This window comes from Felis catus, chromosome B3 (assembly GCF_018350175.1).
Source record: "Felis catus isolate Fca126 chromosome B3, F.catus_Fca126_mat1.0, whole genome shotgun sequence".
Taxonomy (NCBI): Eukaryota; Metazoa; Chordata; class Mammalia; order Carnivora; family Felidae; genus Felis; species Felis catus.
In genome coordinates this window covers 54,540,967-54,556,329 of record NC_058373.1, presented here as the reverse complement: position 1 = coordinate 54,556,329, position 15,363 = coordinate 54,540,967, and the positions used below count along the sequence as shown (strand labels likewise).

The 15,363-nt window shown below is 40.6% G+C and overlaps 1 protein-coding gene across 4 annotated transcripts in view; it reads left to right on the top strand.

Moving 5' to 3' along the window:
• GALK2 (galactokinase 2) overlaps nt 1-15,363 on the top strand; it is a 144,182-nt gene that overhangs the window by 78,081 nt on the left and 50,738 nt on the right. For all 4 annotated transcript variants that reach the window (XM_023255384.2, XM_023255383.2, XM_023255382.2 and 1 more), the window contains exons 6-7: nt 9,522-9,620; nt 11,088-11,240. In XM_023255384.2, the coding sequence (XP_023111152.2) occupies nt 9,522-9,620; nt 11,088-11,240 (252 nt within the window). The remainder of the gene's footprint in view (nt 1-9,521; nt 9,621-11,087; nt 11,241-15,363) is intronic.

The following is a 15,363-nucleotide window of genomic DNA, read 5'->3' as shown; positions in this document are numbered from 1 at the left end:
ATCAAGAATCGAATGCTCAACCGACTGAGCCACCCAGGTGCCCCTCCTTCTTTTTAATGGCCCGGGAGAAGACAAGTGTCTTCTTTTTTCCTTTTCTTTTTTATTGACGTATAGTTGATATACAATGTCATATTAGTTTCAGGTGTACAACATAGTGATTAACAACTCTATACATTATGCTGTGCTCACAAGCGTAGCTACCATTTGTCATTGTACGAGACTCTAAGAACACTGTTAACTGTATTCCCTATCATGTACCTTTCGTCTCCATGACGTATTCATTCCATAACAGTATCTCCCACTCCCCTTCACCCATTTTCCCATCCCCCACTCCCTTCCTTCTGGCAACTATCAGTTTGTTCTCTGTACTCATAGGTCTATTTCTCCTTTTGCTATTAGAGTCTTTCAAAGTTTGAAGGCAGTTCTCCTGGTTTCTCTTACTCTTTCTTTGGGTGACATATCTACTATTCTTTTAACTATTCCTTCAAGAATGTGGTTACTGGACCTCATTGCTATTTTTACTTTCCCTTCTTAGAATGTACTATTGTTTTCATTGCCCCTCGTGACATGACTATTCCACCTGATGCCTGTTATGTCTCAAGTTTTTCTTTTATTTGTTCCAAGTGCCTATTTACTTCATTTTGAAAAAAATCTTAAGAATTATATGACCAAGAATCTTTATTCAGTAAGGGTATTAAATTAGGAATAGAAAACTAGGGCAAAGGAAAGAAGAGTGAAAATATACCTGTTAATGACTGCTCATTACTTAATGTAATTGTCAAAACTGTTACTTGATGTGTAATTGTGTTTTGTTTAATAATATTTACTGAGATTCCTGGAAGCCAAAGTAAACAAGGAAACATAGGAAGTTATACAGGTCTTGTGACCAGAACAGAGAAATCATATCAGTTCTTCAAAAGAGGTTATGTTTTCCCTGGGGGTATTAAATTCCAAAAAGTGTTTCTTATGTGGATTCTTTATAGCACACAAAATATAATGAAAATGACCTCTCCATCAATCTCAAATGCAACAGTGATATTCATATGACTACATGACTGCTTCTTATTCTGACCTTGGTAGATGCTTTTGGCATAACATTTGAGCACAACTCAGTAAAATCAATTTACTTCCCTTGTAAAAACTCTTTTAACACTCTCTACCATTTCCTGATGCTAAAGATTCTTCATACTCCATGTCATAGTCTTTGTGAATTGAATATTGTACACATAGGACCCTTTCTCCAAGGCAAATGTGTACACTGAGTTTTGGATTTGGTTGGTTTTGATTATGGTCCATGGCACTTATTTTTTTGTCTTTGGTTTGGGTCGATTTCTGTACCATTGGAGTCATACTAAGAAAGCTAACAAGTGTTAATTTTAACAGTTATGATTATGCTGGGTAGTAAATCATACTTAATGCCCCAGCCTCTTCTTTACCTTCCTCCCGAGAGTCCAGATTGGTTTACAGTCAGAATTCCTGCAGTTTGGACCTTGAGGGTGGGACAGGACTGTGCTGCTCAAAACTCTATGAAGAACCTTCCCCTGGGGTGGGAATGGGAGCGTCCCTTTGACCACGGGAAGGGACGTGCAGTTCCAGGAAACACTTGCCAAACCACAGAGATTGCAGGCCTACTGCCCATCCATTATTATCATCATTATTTAACGTCTTTCAAAGGTCAGAGCCAAAATAAATGGTCTGTCAGCCAAGTGAGCGACACCAGCCTTTACCACAGGCATTGGAGGCCCTTTTGGTATTTAGTAGCAGTGACTTGGGTCATATTCTTGTCTGATTCCATCAGACTGGCTGGGTTTCTGCCTTCTGCTGTCTTGCCACAACTTTTTTTTTTTTTTTTTTTGGCAGTTCTCCCCACCCCCATCCATGCCCCCGCCAGCCCAGCCCAGTAATAGTTACTTGGTATGTGTTTGCTGCTCTTTCTTTCTTTCTTTCTTTCTTAGAATTAAACAAAGGGATTGAATTAATTGTGCTAGTGAGTGATAAAATATGCAGGGAGGGCTTTTGGGGGCTCCTGAATTTTGGGTTCTGGTCCATCTCTGAAATTCTGCTTCCCCTGGGGATAAAGAATAGTATTGTGGTCAAAAGTGTGGAGCCAAAACTCTGAGTTCAAATCCTGACTCTGACACTTACTAGCTGAATAATCTTGGGCAATTTACTTAACTTCTCTATGTTTCAGTTTCCTCATTATAAAATGGATTTAGTAATAAAAACCTCCCTCATGGATTTGAAATTTGATAGTACATGAAAAGTGCTTGGAGCAGTGTCTGTCTCAATGTGTTAGCTGCTATTATTATTAGGCTGCAGAAATCATACCAAGGTGTCAGCTTTATACTGAGATCACTGTAGGTTGAGGCTGTTTGGGAGGGAGGTACTTGGGATTGTATTTGGAGATGGATAATGGGAAAGTACCTAAACCCCTCAAGACCCAGACCATCCAGCAAGATGGATTTTTTTTTTCTTGAGGATAAAATAGAGTGAAATTATGATGACTCAGAAATGTCTGCATCCTAGGGCTCATGGCCCACTTCATTGTTCATTCCAACAGAAGGAATGTTCAGTCCAGGTATGCATAAATTTTGCTCCATCTGCTTACCAGGGCCCAGCATCCAGGCAGAACCTCTGTTGCCTGAGGCAGGGGAACAAGGTAGTCTCATAGACTTTGAACCGGAGTGCTCAGGCTCTGAATCTTAGGTTAGCTTATTGACCTTTTTTGAGTCTCAGTTTCTTTCTCTATAAAATAGCAATTATAATTCCGACATTTCAAGGTAGTTTTGGAGACTAAATAACATGACACTTGTAAAACACCCTGCATAGTGTCTGGCCTTAAAAGACATTTGATTTGTTGGCTTCCTTCCCTTTCTCCTTCTCATTCTTCCCTGTCAGCTAACTTTATTAAGAAAGCCTCAGTGTAGGAAGTAATTTAGAGGAGTGCTTTCAAATTTAATGTGGGATGGAGGGGATTCTTGTTAAGCTACATATGCTGATTCAGCAGGTCTGGAGTAGTAGGGCCTGAGTCTGTGCATCTAATCAGTCCCCGGGTGACACCAATCTTGTGTCTCAGGCCCCCATAGTAGCACAGCTCTCTAATTCCTCCCTTTGCATCTCATTATTATCTTTTAGATTCGTGTTAGTATTTTAATAGCCTTACCACACACATATGCTTATCTAGGACCATCATTTGGAGAAATAGCAAAGGTTGCATGTTACCGTGCATCTCAGAGTGTTTTCCCTCATCCAGCACAGGCAGCAATGGTTGAGGTCCAGAAGAAACCTAGCATAGGCATTTTATCAGGATCCCCATGGACCCGGGATCCCAAACTGTTTTACATAAAATACTGGGTTCCTGTCTGTTGACAGTCTCCTTTCTGAATCTGGGTCCCTCCATAATGTAGATGGCAGGGAGGGAGTTGACTTAAAGACTGCTTTTGCCCTCACTAAGCACCTCAGATAGTTTTAGAGCCATGCACTCCAACTACTAGCCTTCTCCAGGTTCGATAGGTTATGTTCTCTCCAATGTACACAGATGGAGGAGTCTACTTTGGCTCTTTTTTCTTTTTTGTGTGTGATACACACTTGTGAGTGCTTGGTGCATATTCTTTGACTGATTCTACAGATTTTAGCAGGTTTTTCAGATTTACTTTTGAGAACCCTCCTCACTGTTGTTTCTTTGTAGTATCAGAGCTTTTAAATATTTGACCTCCTCCTTTTTTCTTCCCTGCATTATTTACTGGAACTTCTTTACTCCAAACTACCAGGATCAGATGCATCTGCTGTGCGCATTTTGGGAACTGGCCCTCATTGTCCTCAGGCAACTTTTCTTGAAGTAAAAAAATGCAAAAGTGACTAATCTCCTTGAATTACAAACCTTTGAGTTAGAGATGTGAAGAAGAAATAATAATAGCCTCCTTTTTTTTTTTAAATTAAAACAAGACTATTTTTTCTTTTCTTTCCTTTTTTTTTAAAATTTAAGAACACTACGAAGTGTCCAACTTAGAGCTTGGTCATCAGCCACATTACAAAACGAACCAAGGCTACATCAGTCTTTTAGGCTTACCTTGGTGCTATTTCATGAAGAGTTTCTCCTACTTGGCTCAGCTCTGCCTAATAGGTTTGCCAGTTTGGGGAACACTTTGAAAATAGCCCCAGCTAAGAAGCCAGGCATTTTGAAAGTTAAAATGGAGAAGTATTGCAGGCGGAAAAATAGGGAACATATTTGATGTAAAGAAAAGCCAGTGGGGCCATTAATATTTCCATCTTATCTACATATATCAGTCAGGGTCATAATAGAAAACAGATGGCACAGTCCATAATTAAGGACAATTTACAAAGGTATAGGTGTAGGGGAAACCTAGGACTAGTGGTGAGTTGTTACTGCCCTTGAGCCTGAAAGTGACCTTGGCAGGGAGGGATCCAACCTCACTATTCTTCCTCCACACTTTCAATTTCCCATTTCTTGCCAGAGCTCTCTGTTGGAAGAACCCATGGGAAGCAGAGTGCATAAGAGTATCTTGTTATAGTTTATTCTGGGCAGCCTCCTGGAGCAGATAGCAGGGTGGAGGTGGGTGGACAGATGACCTATAGGGTCAAACAGAAGTAAACTACTCTTACACTTTCTTTTGAAGGACTTGTTCACCTGAAGGCAATATCAATATTGTGAGGTCCTAGAGGGAAGACACTGGCCTTCCCACTTATCTGTGGGATACTGTTTAAGGGATTGTTGAGTAAATGAATGGGGCTGTTCATTTCCTTCCTTTCTCTCTCTCTCTTTTAAGTTTATCCATTTTGAGAGAGAGAGAGAGAGAGAGAGAGAACAACAAGAGCAGGGGAGGGGCAGAGAGAGAAGGAAAGAGTGAGAATCCCAAGCAGGCTCTGCACTATCAGTGTAGAGCCTGATGTGGGGCTCGAACTCATGAACTGTGAGATCATGACCTGAGCTGAAACCAAGAGTCCGATGCTTAACTGACTGAGCCACCCAGGTGTCCCTCTTTCCTTTCTCTTGACTTGCACTTGGGGTGGCCAACAATAGCTGGATGATGCTGTCTTGGTTAGGGTCTTGATGTTCTGAATAGAGAGGCTTCTCATAGTCACAGCTAACTGACTCAAAGAGATTAACACTTCCTGTCTATGTGATTATTTTACTTTTAACAATATCATAGTAAAACTGTTAAATGAAGGTAGAGTTTACTGCATTAATATCTTGAGTCATTTTGTATTAACATTGTTTTTACAAGTATCCAGATTTAGCTAGGCAATGCATTCATGAATCTTTAGCTCATCTCAGTGAATATTAAATCTAATCCTGTTATTTCTCCTCTCACCAGTGCCCCACTGGCCCACAGATGGGTAAACTGTTTAATTTGGGAACCCATGTGACTTTTGATTCTTTCCCAGGCTGTTTCAAGAGAAGAACACACAAAGGAATAAATTAACTTCATTAACTATCTGCAGTAGCTTTAAAAGAAGGTCTCTGGGTAATGCCAGGTTTCTTTTAACTGTCCATAGAGCAGGAGTCAAAATAGAAATGAATTTATTGGCTACAAACTTTGGAAAACTTCTTCATGCAGTCAAATTGTCATCCCTAAAGATTCTCAGACATTAGTATTTTGCAGGAAGGGATAGAGCTAAATGCCACAAGTGACTAGTTTGGAGGTACCTGGGGTTCCTGAAGTACTCAGGTGTAAGAGCAGAAGAGAACACATTGTTAGGGAGAGGAATGAGTCCCTTTTCACTTAGTGCTTTACTATTATTGTCTAAGGGTTCTCAGGGTGTGCGTGCATACTTGCATGTGTGTGTGTGTGTGTGTGTGTGTGTGTGTGTGTGTGGTGTGGGGAGATAGAAGAAGTGGGGGAGCCTCAGAATCCCTTAGACATCCATGAAAAAGATGACTTTATCCTTTGCTAAATAGAATTGGGTCCTCAAATTCCATATGATCGTTCTTTGAAATTCTGATGGGTTTCTTTCCATACACTTTTGTTAATGAGTTTTTGACAGATCCTTCTTATTCTCATGAAATCTATTGATATTTTATGTATTTCAAATCTGAATGGATTGTTGATTTAATTCTCTGCAAGGATCATAACTCTTGGAGGACTTTTTTATAGTTCTGCTTCCAGGGTCCCCAAGGACAGAAAAGGCATGGCTGGCTCACATGAACCCCTCACATCACCCAGAGTGACAGGCATTCTCTGCTCCCATTAAACCCCCTGCTGTTAAGGTCCCTCCATTAATGGGTTTCTGAGTTTGGGTCATGCCATCTCTGGCTAAGGCTATGGACCTACAGAAGCATGCAATTTTTTTCCTTAATCAGGATTTGAGATTTAAAAATAACTTTTGTTTCTAGTTTCTTCACATGTCATAACCATTTTGGATTTGACCTTTTTGCTTTTTGTATGGGGTGAAGGACTAGAGCCACTGGAAAAGCTGCCTGTAGGCCTGCAGTTGGAGTTTCCACTACAGGCATGTTTTGTTTGGCAGGCAGGCAGGGCCCTTCACTCTACCCCTTCTCTTGCCACCATTAGACTGAACTGCTTCAAATGGAGCACACACTCTCCTGTTTGCCTCAGGCCACATTACTTCCTATTGCTGAATTCATTCTAGGCACAACCAGAAACTTTTATGTTCTCTCTTTTCCCAAACATTTTTTTAAAAAACTTTATTTATTTATTTTTGAGAGAGAGAGAGAGAGAGAGAGAGAGAGAGAGAGAGAGAGAGAGAGAGAATGAGCAGAGGAGGGGACAGAGAAAGAGGAGGGTAGAGAATCCCAAGCAGGCTCTGTGCTGATACCAGAGAGACTGATGCAGGGCTCGAACTCATGAACCATGAGATCATGACCTGAGCTGAAGTTGGAAGCTTAACTGACTGAGCCACCAAGGCACTCCATCTTTCCTAAACACTTTAAAAAATAGTTCTGTGTTCCATAATAATTATACCTGTCTTTACTTTTGACTTGGGATTGAGCTACTTGTGTAAATCAAATGATTCCTTAGTCATCCTGTACAAATAACAAAATTAACAATTGTATAGTTCTTTAGAGCTTACGAGGCATTTTTATTTAATTTATTGGATCATCACAATAATCCCATGGCTAGAGAGGTGGGTATTTTTCTCCATATTATGGATGGGAGGTTATATAGCATAGTGATTAAGAGTACAGGCTTTGGAGTTAGACAATTTGAGTTTGAATTTCACCTTTTGTAATTACTAGCATAGTCTCAGCTAATAAATGTACACAGTTTCCTCAACTGTAGAATGGGTATATACTATCTATCTTATAGGGTCATTATAAGAAGTAAATAATTAATTCATACAAAGTAATTAGAACCATGCCTGGCATATAGCAAGTGCTCAATAAATGTTAACTGCTAAAAATATTATTGTTATTATTAATAGCACATGAAAAAATGAAAACTTGAAAAAGTTGTGAAATCTAAAGTCACAACAGCTAGTTGGCAGGAGCGTTGGGGCTTTAATCAAGATTGAGAAATGTCTGGTACTGGCTTCTTTCCTCCGTATTTACTACTGATTTCCTCATGTGTTCTGAGGGGACTATAAGGTGAATCATCTTTTCTTTCATCTTTCAGCTTCCTTATCTTTATTTTCTTTTGTTTACTCACCTTTAGAACTCTTGGGCATCATCTGTCCAGTCATGGGATCCATCTGTCAGAATTCAGCAAGGTGTAGGGATGTCCACATCCCTGCAGGTGGACTCTCCTTGACACAGAGCTGCTGGGGATGTCCGGGGTCCCTCTGAGTTCTGTCCAGATAGATAGCCTGGAAAAATTAACATCCTACTTAAAGTAAAAGTATCCTATTGTTGCCACACAGCAAATATTTTAGAAATCAATAAGCATATATTTCTCCATGCTTCAGTTTCTTTCTTCTTAAGAGCAAGAATACTTAAATTTAGTGATCTCATTTGTCATTCACATCCCTTTGAGGTAGTGAAAAATAGGTTAAATTATCTCCGGGGGGGGGGGGGGGGGGGGTGGGGCCAGGAGAAGAGTAATGAAGTCCAGTGTGAAAAGAACACAGGCTATGAAGTCAGGCAGATGAGGTTCAAATGGCTGTTTCATTTTCTGCTATGTCTCCAAGTCCCATTTTCCTCATCTATAAGGAGGATAAGCAGAGGACTGTGTGGAGGCTTAAAGGAGATACTGTTCACCAAAGAGATAATGCCAGGTACTTAGCAGGTAAATATGGCTGTTATTGGGGAGGTGACTTTTCACACTGGCTAAGGGTCACAGTGGGGAGCTCAGAGAAAGGGGATGCCATAGTGGGAATAATATTTGAGGAAGACTGTGATGGAGGAAGATTTAAGTGGTCGGCCCAGTGACTTGGCCATATTAGGTAATCGGCAAGCTGGGTATTGGCTGGAAATAGGATTTATATGAGAGAAGACAGGAAGTAATACAAGTTTGCACAAATGTGTGAGATCGTCATGGAGACAAATCTAATTGGAAAAGAGTGGTAGACCATATGATTTCATATGCAAATTGGTTGCACATTTTAGAAGGCTTTGAAATGCCAGATTGAGGAGCTTGAACTTATTTCATTAAGGAAATAATGAACTTATTTCATTATTTCAATAGGAAGCCATTGAACATTCTTAAACACATATTTTGACATATTCAATTTTGGTTAGAACTGTGTTTGTGTATTGGGCCTCTTCATCATGGTTGGAGGAAGATGTGTCTGGTTAGACGATGCTAGTTCTGATTTTTACATTTAATGGAAATGCCACAGAGACAGCATTTCTTTTGGACTGGAAGATAAAGTTGGATGACACCACTTTGGCTGTGTGGAGACTAGACTAGTCCACTGTGGGGGAGACAAAGGAAGACGAAGGGAGAAATGAATGGGTACCCATATGAGATTTTTGGTGATACTAGTCTAGAGAGGGATGGAGCAAATAGAAACATGGAAGAAACTGCTTTCCCTATTTGTTTTTTTGTTTTTATAAGAGATACTGGATGTTTTTAAAGTTTATTTATTTATTTTGAGAGAGACAGTATGTGCACGCACGCTGGGGGGAGGGGCAGAGAGAGAGAGAGAGAGAGAGAGAGAGAGAGAGAATGAGAATCCCAAGCAGAGAGAGAGAGAGAGAGAATGAGAATCCCAAGCAGGCTCTGTGCCGAGAGCAGTTCAATGCAGGGCTTGAACTCACAAACTGTGAAATCATGACCTGAGCTGAAATCAAGAGTCAGACGCTCAACCAACTGAGCCACCCAGGTGCCTTTGTGGAATCTCTCATGGATAGCAAATACATGGCATGCACAGTCTATTTCTAATTCAATCCCACTGCAAATGTTAATTGATCTTGGTATGTTTTCCTATTGAGCTCAATGGTAGTCTTAGAGTCCTTGTTAACACAATGTTTCAGGCAGCTTTTATCAATTTATCAGAGTTAGCACTGGAATTCAAACCTATCTGTCATGTCTGGAGTAAGAAATGAATGAGAAATAGATTATGGCTATACTCACAGTACAAATCAATTCTTACTTTTCCAGGTGGAACTTGCGGAAATCTGTGCCAAGAGCGAGCGTTATATTGGCACTGAAGGAGGAGGGATGGACCAGTCCATATCATTTCTTGCAGAAGAAGGAACTGTAGGTGACATTAAGCTATTTGGAAATATCAACTAGGCAAAGTTCCAATGGAGAGGAAGGCCCTGAGATCCTCCACATCCTTGGTTCTGGGCCACAAATTCTATCAGGTTCTATTATAAATGGTATTTCTCAATTGCTTTGTAATTCAAGGCTGCTATCAGTTCACCTATTATGTTTCATGTTGATCACCTTTTTCTTAGGCTTCCAGAACCATACTTCAAGTCTGTTTTCCTCTTGTGTCTACTTTTTTCCCCCTTCTATTTCTTTTCATTGTTAAATGAGATTTCTCAACTCCTTGGTTGTTGAGACCTCCTTTCCCGCTCTCGTCCCAAATCACTTCATCTCATGGCATTTTCATAATCTCTTGTTGGTTTTAAACCCAAATGTTAACTTCTCTTACCACATATATTCACAACCCCTCTTTTTATAATTTACACTTTGGTATCATTTTTCTCTGTCAACATTTTTGGGGCTTCAGTGGCGGGGAAAAGAATGTTGATGGTAAGCCAGAGATGAATTCCTTAGCTGCATACTACTTCCCCTTGGCTATCAACTCCCTTAGGCAGAGTAGAGGTTTTGGTTGTTGCCAATAAACCCATTTCCAAAGTAGAAGCAGACATTTCTTTAAAACCTTTTCTTAGTTTTTCATCAGATTCCTACAGGCTTGGCTATTTTCCAAGAATACCTGGATTTCTTCTTATTAAGAATATTTATTATTGATTTCTCTAAGCCAAAGACATGAAGCATGAGAAAATGTGGTTTAATGTTGAGAACATACTCTGGGTGTTTGGGATGAGACCTGACAAGCATAGATGGTGGCAAGAGTCCTGATGTTAATGTAAGTTAGCTATAGAGTCTGAACAAAGTCCAGTGTCTTTGAGCTTACAAAACACTTCATGACCTGGCCCTTGCTTTACCTCTCCAGCCTACCCTGTCACCAGTCTTCAACCCTCCAACTTTGAGCTCCAGCCAAATTTCAATACACAAAGCTCTATTAACACCTCATGTTTTTTGCCTCTGAACTTGTATATGCTCTTCCCTCTCTTTGATATCCCATTTGGGTCAAGAAATCCTCTGTCTGCCCTAGTTTTGCTCATCCTTTAAGACTCAGTTTAGATTTCCCTTTTTTCAAAGGAGCCTACACTAGGTGATCAGATGCTTCAACTATGTGTCTATAAAGCTCCCTGCACTTTGCTACCACTGTAACACAACCTAGAAATGTATTTGTCTACTTGATTGTCTTTCCTGCTAGATTGTGAGCTCTTATGAAGGCAGGGACAATGTCTGTCTTGTTCACTGTTGTATCTCCAGTGCCTCATACAGTGCCTGGAAGTCAATAAATAATATTTGAATCGAATGAGTGCATTTTTAGGAAAAATGTTTGCTAAGGTAAATAAATACATAAATTATTTAACATTTTCTGAATTCTAATACATTATATCTCACCTGTCATTTTTCTTCCAATAGGCCAAGTTGATAGAATTTAGTCCTCTGAGGGCAACTGATGTGAAACTCCCAAGTGGAGCAGTGTTTGTGATTGCCAACAGTTGTGTGGAAATGAATAAGGCAGCGACTTCACACTTCAATATCAGAGTGATGGAGTGTCGGCTGGCTGCAAAGGTATGAACTTGGCACACTAGTGAAACCTGGAGTAGGCTTTCCCTTGTCCTTTTTCTCCTTTTTCCCTGCTACTTTGTCTCTTTCCCTAAAGTTTAGGGCAACATTCTTAGTGCAGCAATATTTTAAATGATAATCTTTGGGTAGAGAGCAATCTGATTCCAAACTCAGGAGATAAATAAACCCATAGGTGTGCCCTGCAACCTCTAGGCATTTGGAAGCTATGTGAACTTCACAGTTGAGTCTTCTAGGGTGGCATGGGGAGAAGAGGAGAGTTTATATCTGTGAAGCACAGGCCGTGGGTTAGGTATGGGTGGAGAAAGGTAGTTGGAGGTGACTGATGGGAAGTGACCATAACTGATCTTGTTTCCTCAACGAATGTGATGGTAACCCCAACACCTGCTGCTGTCAGATGCACCATTTTTGTAGCAGCGGGCCATCACTGGTCACTCTAAAAAAACAGACTCGCTGTAATGCTCCTGTGCCCAAAAGACTTTTACATGTCTGCAAAGGAAACACAAACCAGCAGGGAGTTTTGGGAGTTCTCTGTTCCATAGTTTAGAAGAATCTTGCCAGTCAAGCCTTAAATCTACTTAGGAAGTATTTACTGAATACCTGTTATATGCCTAGGAGCATGAAGATACACAGAGAGATATAAGACATAAGAATAGAGAGAGTAGAGTGGAGAGTTAAAATTAGAGGGATGTGAAATTAGAGTTAAAATTAGAGGAAATGGTTAGTATGTGATCAGGTATGGTATGTAAGCAGGTGCTCCAAAAATGACGCAGAAATGAAATGTTATGGAGGATCCAGAAAGGTATATGGTATGACCAGAAACGTGGAGAGAATTAAGGCCTGGAGTTGGGGAGTGGGTTCTGGCTTAGGAGGTGCACTGTGCTTTCTCCTAGTTAGAATGAGGGCTTAGAAATTTAAGTCTGATCAGATAATTCCCTTGCTTAACACCTTTCAAATTTTTTTATTTCATTGGAATAAAGTAAAAAGTCCTGGAGAGCCTTGCAAGATCTGATGCCTGTGCACTTCATCCTCTTCCTGTCTTAGCATCCCCCACTCCCATTACACTCCGGTTATAATGCTCCTTCCCACCCCAGGGACTTTGCACATGCCCAGAATGCTCTTCCCCTTGCCTTCTTTGAAGTCTCAGCCTAAATGTCCCCCAGGGAAGCTTTCCTTGACTTTCTTACTCCCAGACTAAGGTTAAGTCTCCCTTCAAATTTCATTGTACGTACACTTCTCAGTTATGGAATTTATGACCATTGTTTAATGTCTGTTTCCTCCTTTTTTTTTTTTAATGTTTATTTATTTATGAGACAGAGAGAGACAGAGCATGAACGGGGGAGGGTCAGAGAGAGGGAGACACAGAATCGGAAACAGGCTCCAGGCTCTGAGCTGTCAGCCCAGAGCGCGACGCGGGGCTCAAACTCACAGACTGCGAGATCATGACCTGAGCCGAAGCCGGACGCCTAACCGACTGAGCCACCCAGGCGCCCCTGTCTCCTCCTTTTGATACAATTTTATCGGGAGCCAGGACTGCATCCATCTTGCTAACTCTTGTATCTCTCTAACGCCTGGCATTGTGCTTAGGCCAAAATAGGCACAGGATAAACATTTGCCGAATAAATGAATAACTCCCTGTGTTACCTGCCCTGTCATATGTATTTTGCTCAATTTCACAATATTTTACCAGTGCATATTGGACGAGCTACTGTGGAGAAAGTACCTTACAGCTACTGTGTAAGGTACAGTTATTCCTGTGACTGACTTGCTACTTCACCCTCCTCCCACCACCTGAAGTTGTGAAGTTAGGGGGAGTTGAGATACGATGAGCCAGAAAAATAAAAGCTGCTTTTTTTCTGGAACATTTTGGCATTAATATTTTTTAAAAAATCATGGTTTAAATGTTTTAAATTTGGAATTTACTCATTCAGATCATTTCTAAAATTTGTGTAAAAGCAATGTTTTAATATCAAACTTCACAGTATCTGATCCGTGCATATATGAGAAGTAGTGCAGTAAACTTTTCAATATCAAAGCGTCAATGACAGTGAAGTTTTTTTTTCCTTTAGGACAACAAGCTTCCTCTTTCAGGAGGTGGAAGAAATTCGTGTCTTATTTATTTGAGGGTTTATTCTTGCTGACTTTACTTTGAGATTGATGAGTAAGTGTAGTCTTCCTGAGGAGACTTCATGCACACACAACTTTGTTTTCAAAGTTTCATCAAGAAATGAGGTGTCCTCTACGAGATCTACAGCTACAACGAGTATGAGATGTGAAATGGGTTCCTGTTGTGACTCTTCCCTTCCCAAGATGCAAGGGGAGAGAGGAGCTCAGGTGTGGGGCTGAGTCTCTAGTGGAAGTTGTCAGAATGGGGAAATGTCTGAGAGTTAACTGGAAAAAAAGCCATCTCTCTTGGAAGCAGTAGTGCCTGAAAAACCTTACTCCACTGCAAAACCTCTTGTTCTTGAGGATATCTTCTGAGTTGATAGCTCCACATGCGTCTTAGAGGTACTCTGGTCAGTGAAACTGGCATCTGAATTTTGCTTTTTGCCCCCTACTCCTCCCAATTGGTATATACTCTGAATTTGTCTGTCTTTTAAAATATGGAAGAAAGACAAGTGAAAGACTTTATCAAAATGAAAAATGTTTCCTGAATCATGTTGCTGCAGATCAGTAGAATCTGAGATTCTGTACAAAAGGGAAGTAAAGATAAAACTGCTAATATGATCTTGATGTTAAGAATACACTTTTGCCTGGGAATCTAGGCTGAGATTTTACTAAGCACATTTTCCTTCTAATATGGTTCCATTCTCTTATTCACATGTAGATGAATATAGTATTTGTTTGGAAATGGTCTCATTAGATTAGGAAAGAAACCTCCCACGTGAAAAGGTAAAGAAAGTTGTCTTAATTTGGGTAAACTTTCTGTTTTCAGACGGTAAAAGTGTCTGAATGACTAATGACTAATCAGAATAGCTTCAAAAATGAGACTGATCAGACAGAGCTCTCTGCAGCAAAACTGTAATGAATGACACTCATTTTCCCACTGCTCCCAGCTCTCCAAGCTCCTCTTCGGAAAATGAGTGCCTTTTGCACCTGCTTAACACGGGGAAGTACACTGAACCAACAAAGATGGTTTTTCTTTGTTTGGCTTTAACATCGATAGTTTCTTCTATCCTCAAGTCTCCTTTCTGTCTCTCTTTCTCTTTCTCCCTCCCCCTCTCCTTACTAGCTCCTCTAGTAGCTTCCAAAAACTAAATGATGCAGATTCACTGAAAGTCAGAGTCTGGTAGAGCCATTTGAACTAAAATTAAAAACATTTCAAAGCAAACTCAGTAGAGATTTATAATTACTACTTGCGTAAGGGATACTTTTAAGTGAAGCACATTTTTATGTTCTTAAATTAACAAAGTGGCCAGAAATCTTTCATGAGCACAAAATTTTTCAGACTTTACACACATTCAGTGGCTTAAACCTTTCCAGAAATGTTTAATGTCTATAAAAGAGAGCATCCCTTAATTATATTGGGGGATAAAATGTGTGATGCTGATAATAAGCATTATGGGAAGTCAGAAAGGGAAGGGAAATTATTCCATTGCTTTTGCATACCCCGAGCTCCTTGTGGCAACATGTGAAGCAATGAAGGAGAGAGTTTCATGTGGTCCTTTGGCACTTGAAGGAAATTTTACAACGTGACTCTTTACAGAGCCTGTCTGGTCAGGGGCCATCACTCGCCCGGTGTTTTAGCTCCTACCACTTAATGGTCAATATGGAACTTATTCTCTGTCTAGTGATAGAATGTGAGAGGTGGGCATCATCTCAGGGCTCTGGCAGTTTTCTTGAATTTCAGTGGAGAAAAACCAAATACCCAAGAACGTGGCCGGTCTCGCTCAGCACTGTTGATTCAGTAGAACACACTCTGCCAAGACTCCAGTGTGGAGCATTCCCGGAATGGTCGGACCACACTGCAGGGTAGAGGACGCTCATATTGGGGAACAGGGGCAATGTGTTCAGTGGAACCAGGTTGTGGCAGGGACTTCAGTACCACGCTAAGGGTCAACCAGGCTTGGTCGTGGAAGCATGGGGAGCCATTGCTGTTAGCAAGGTTTTA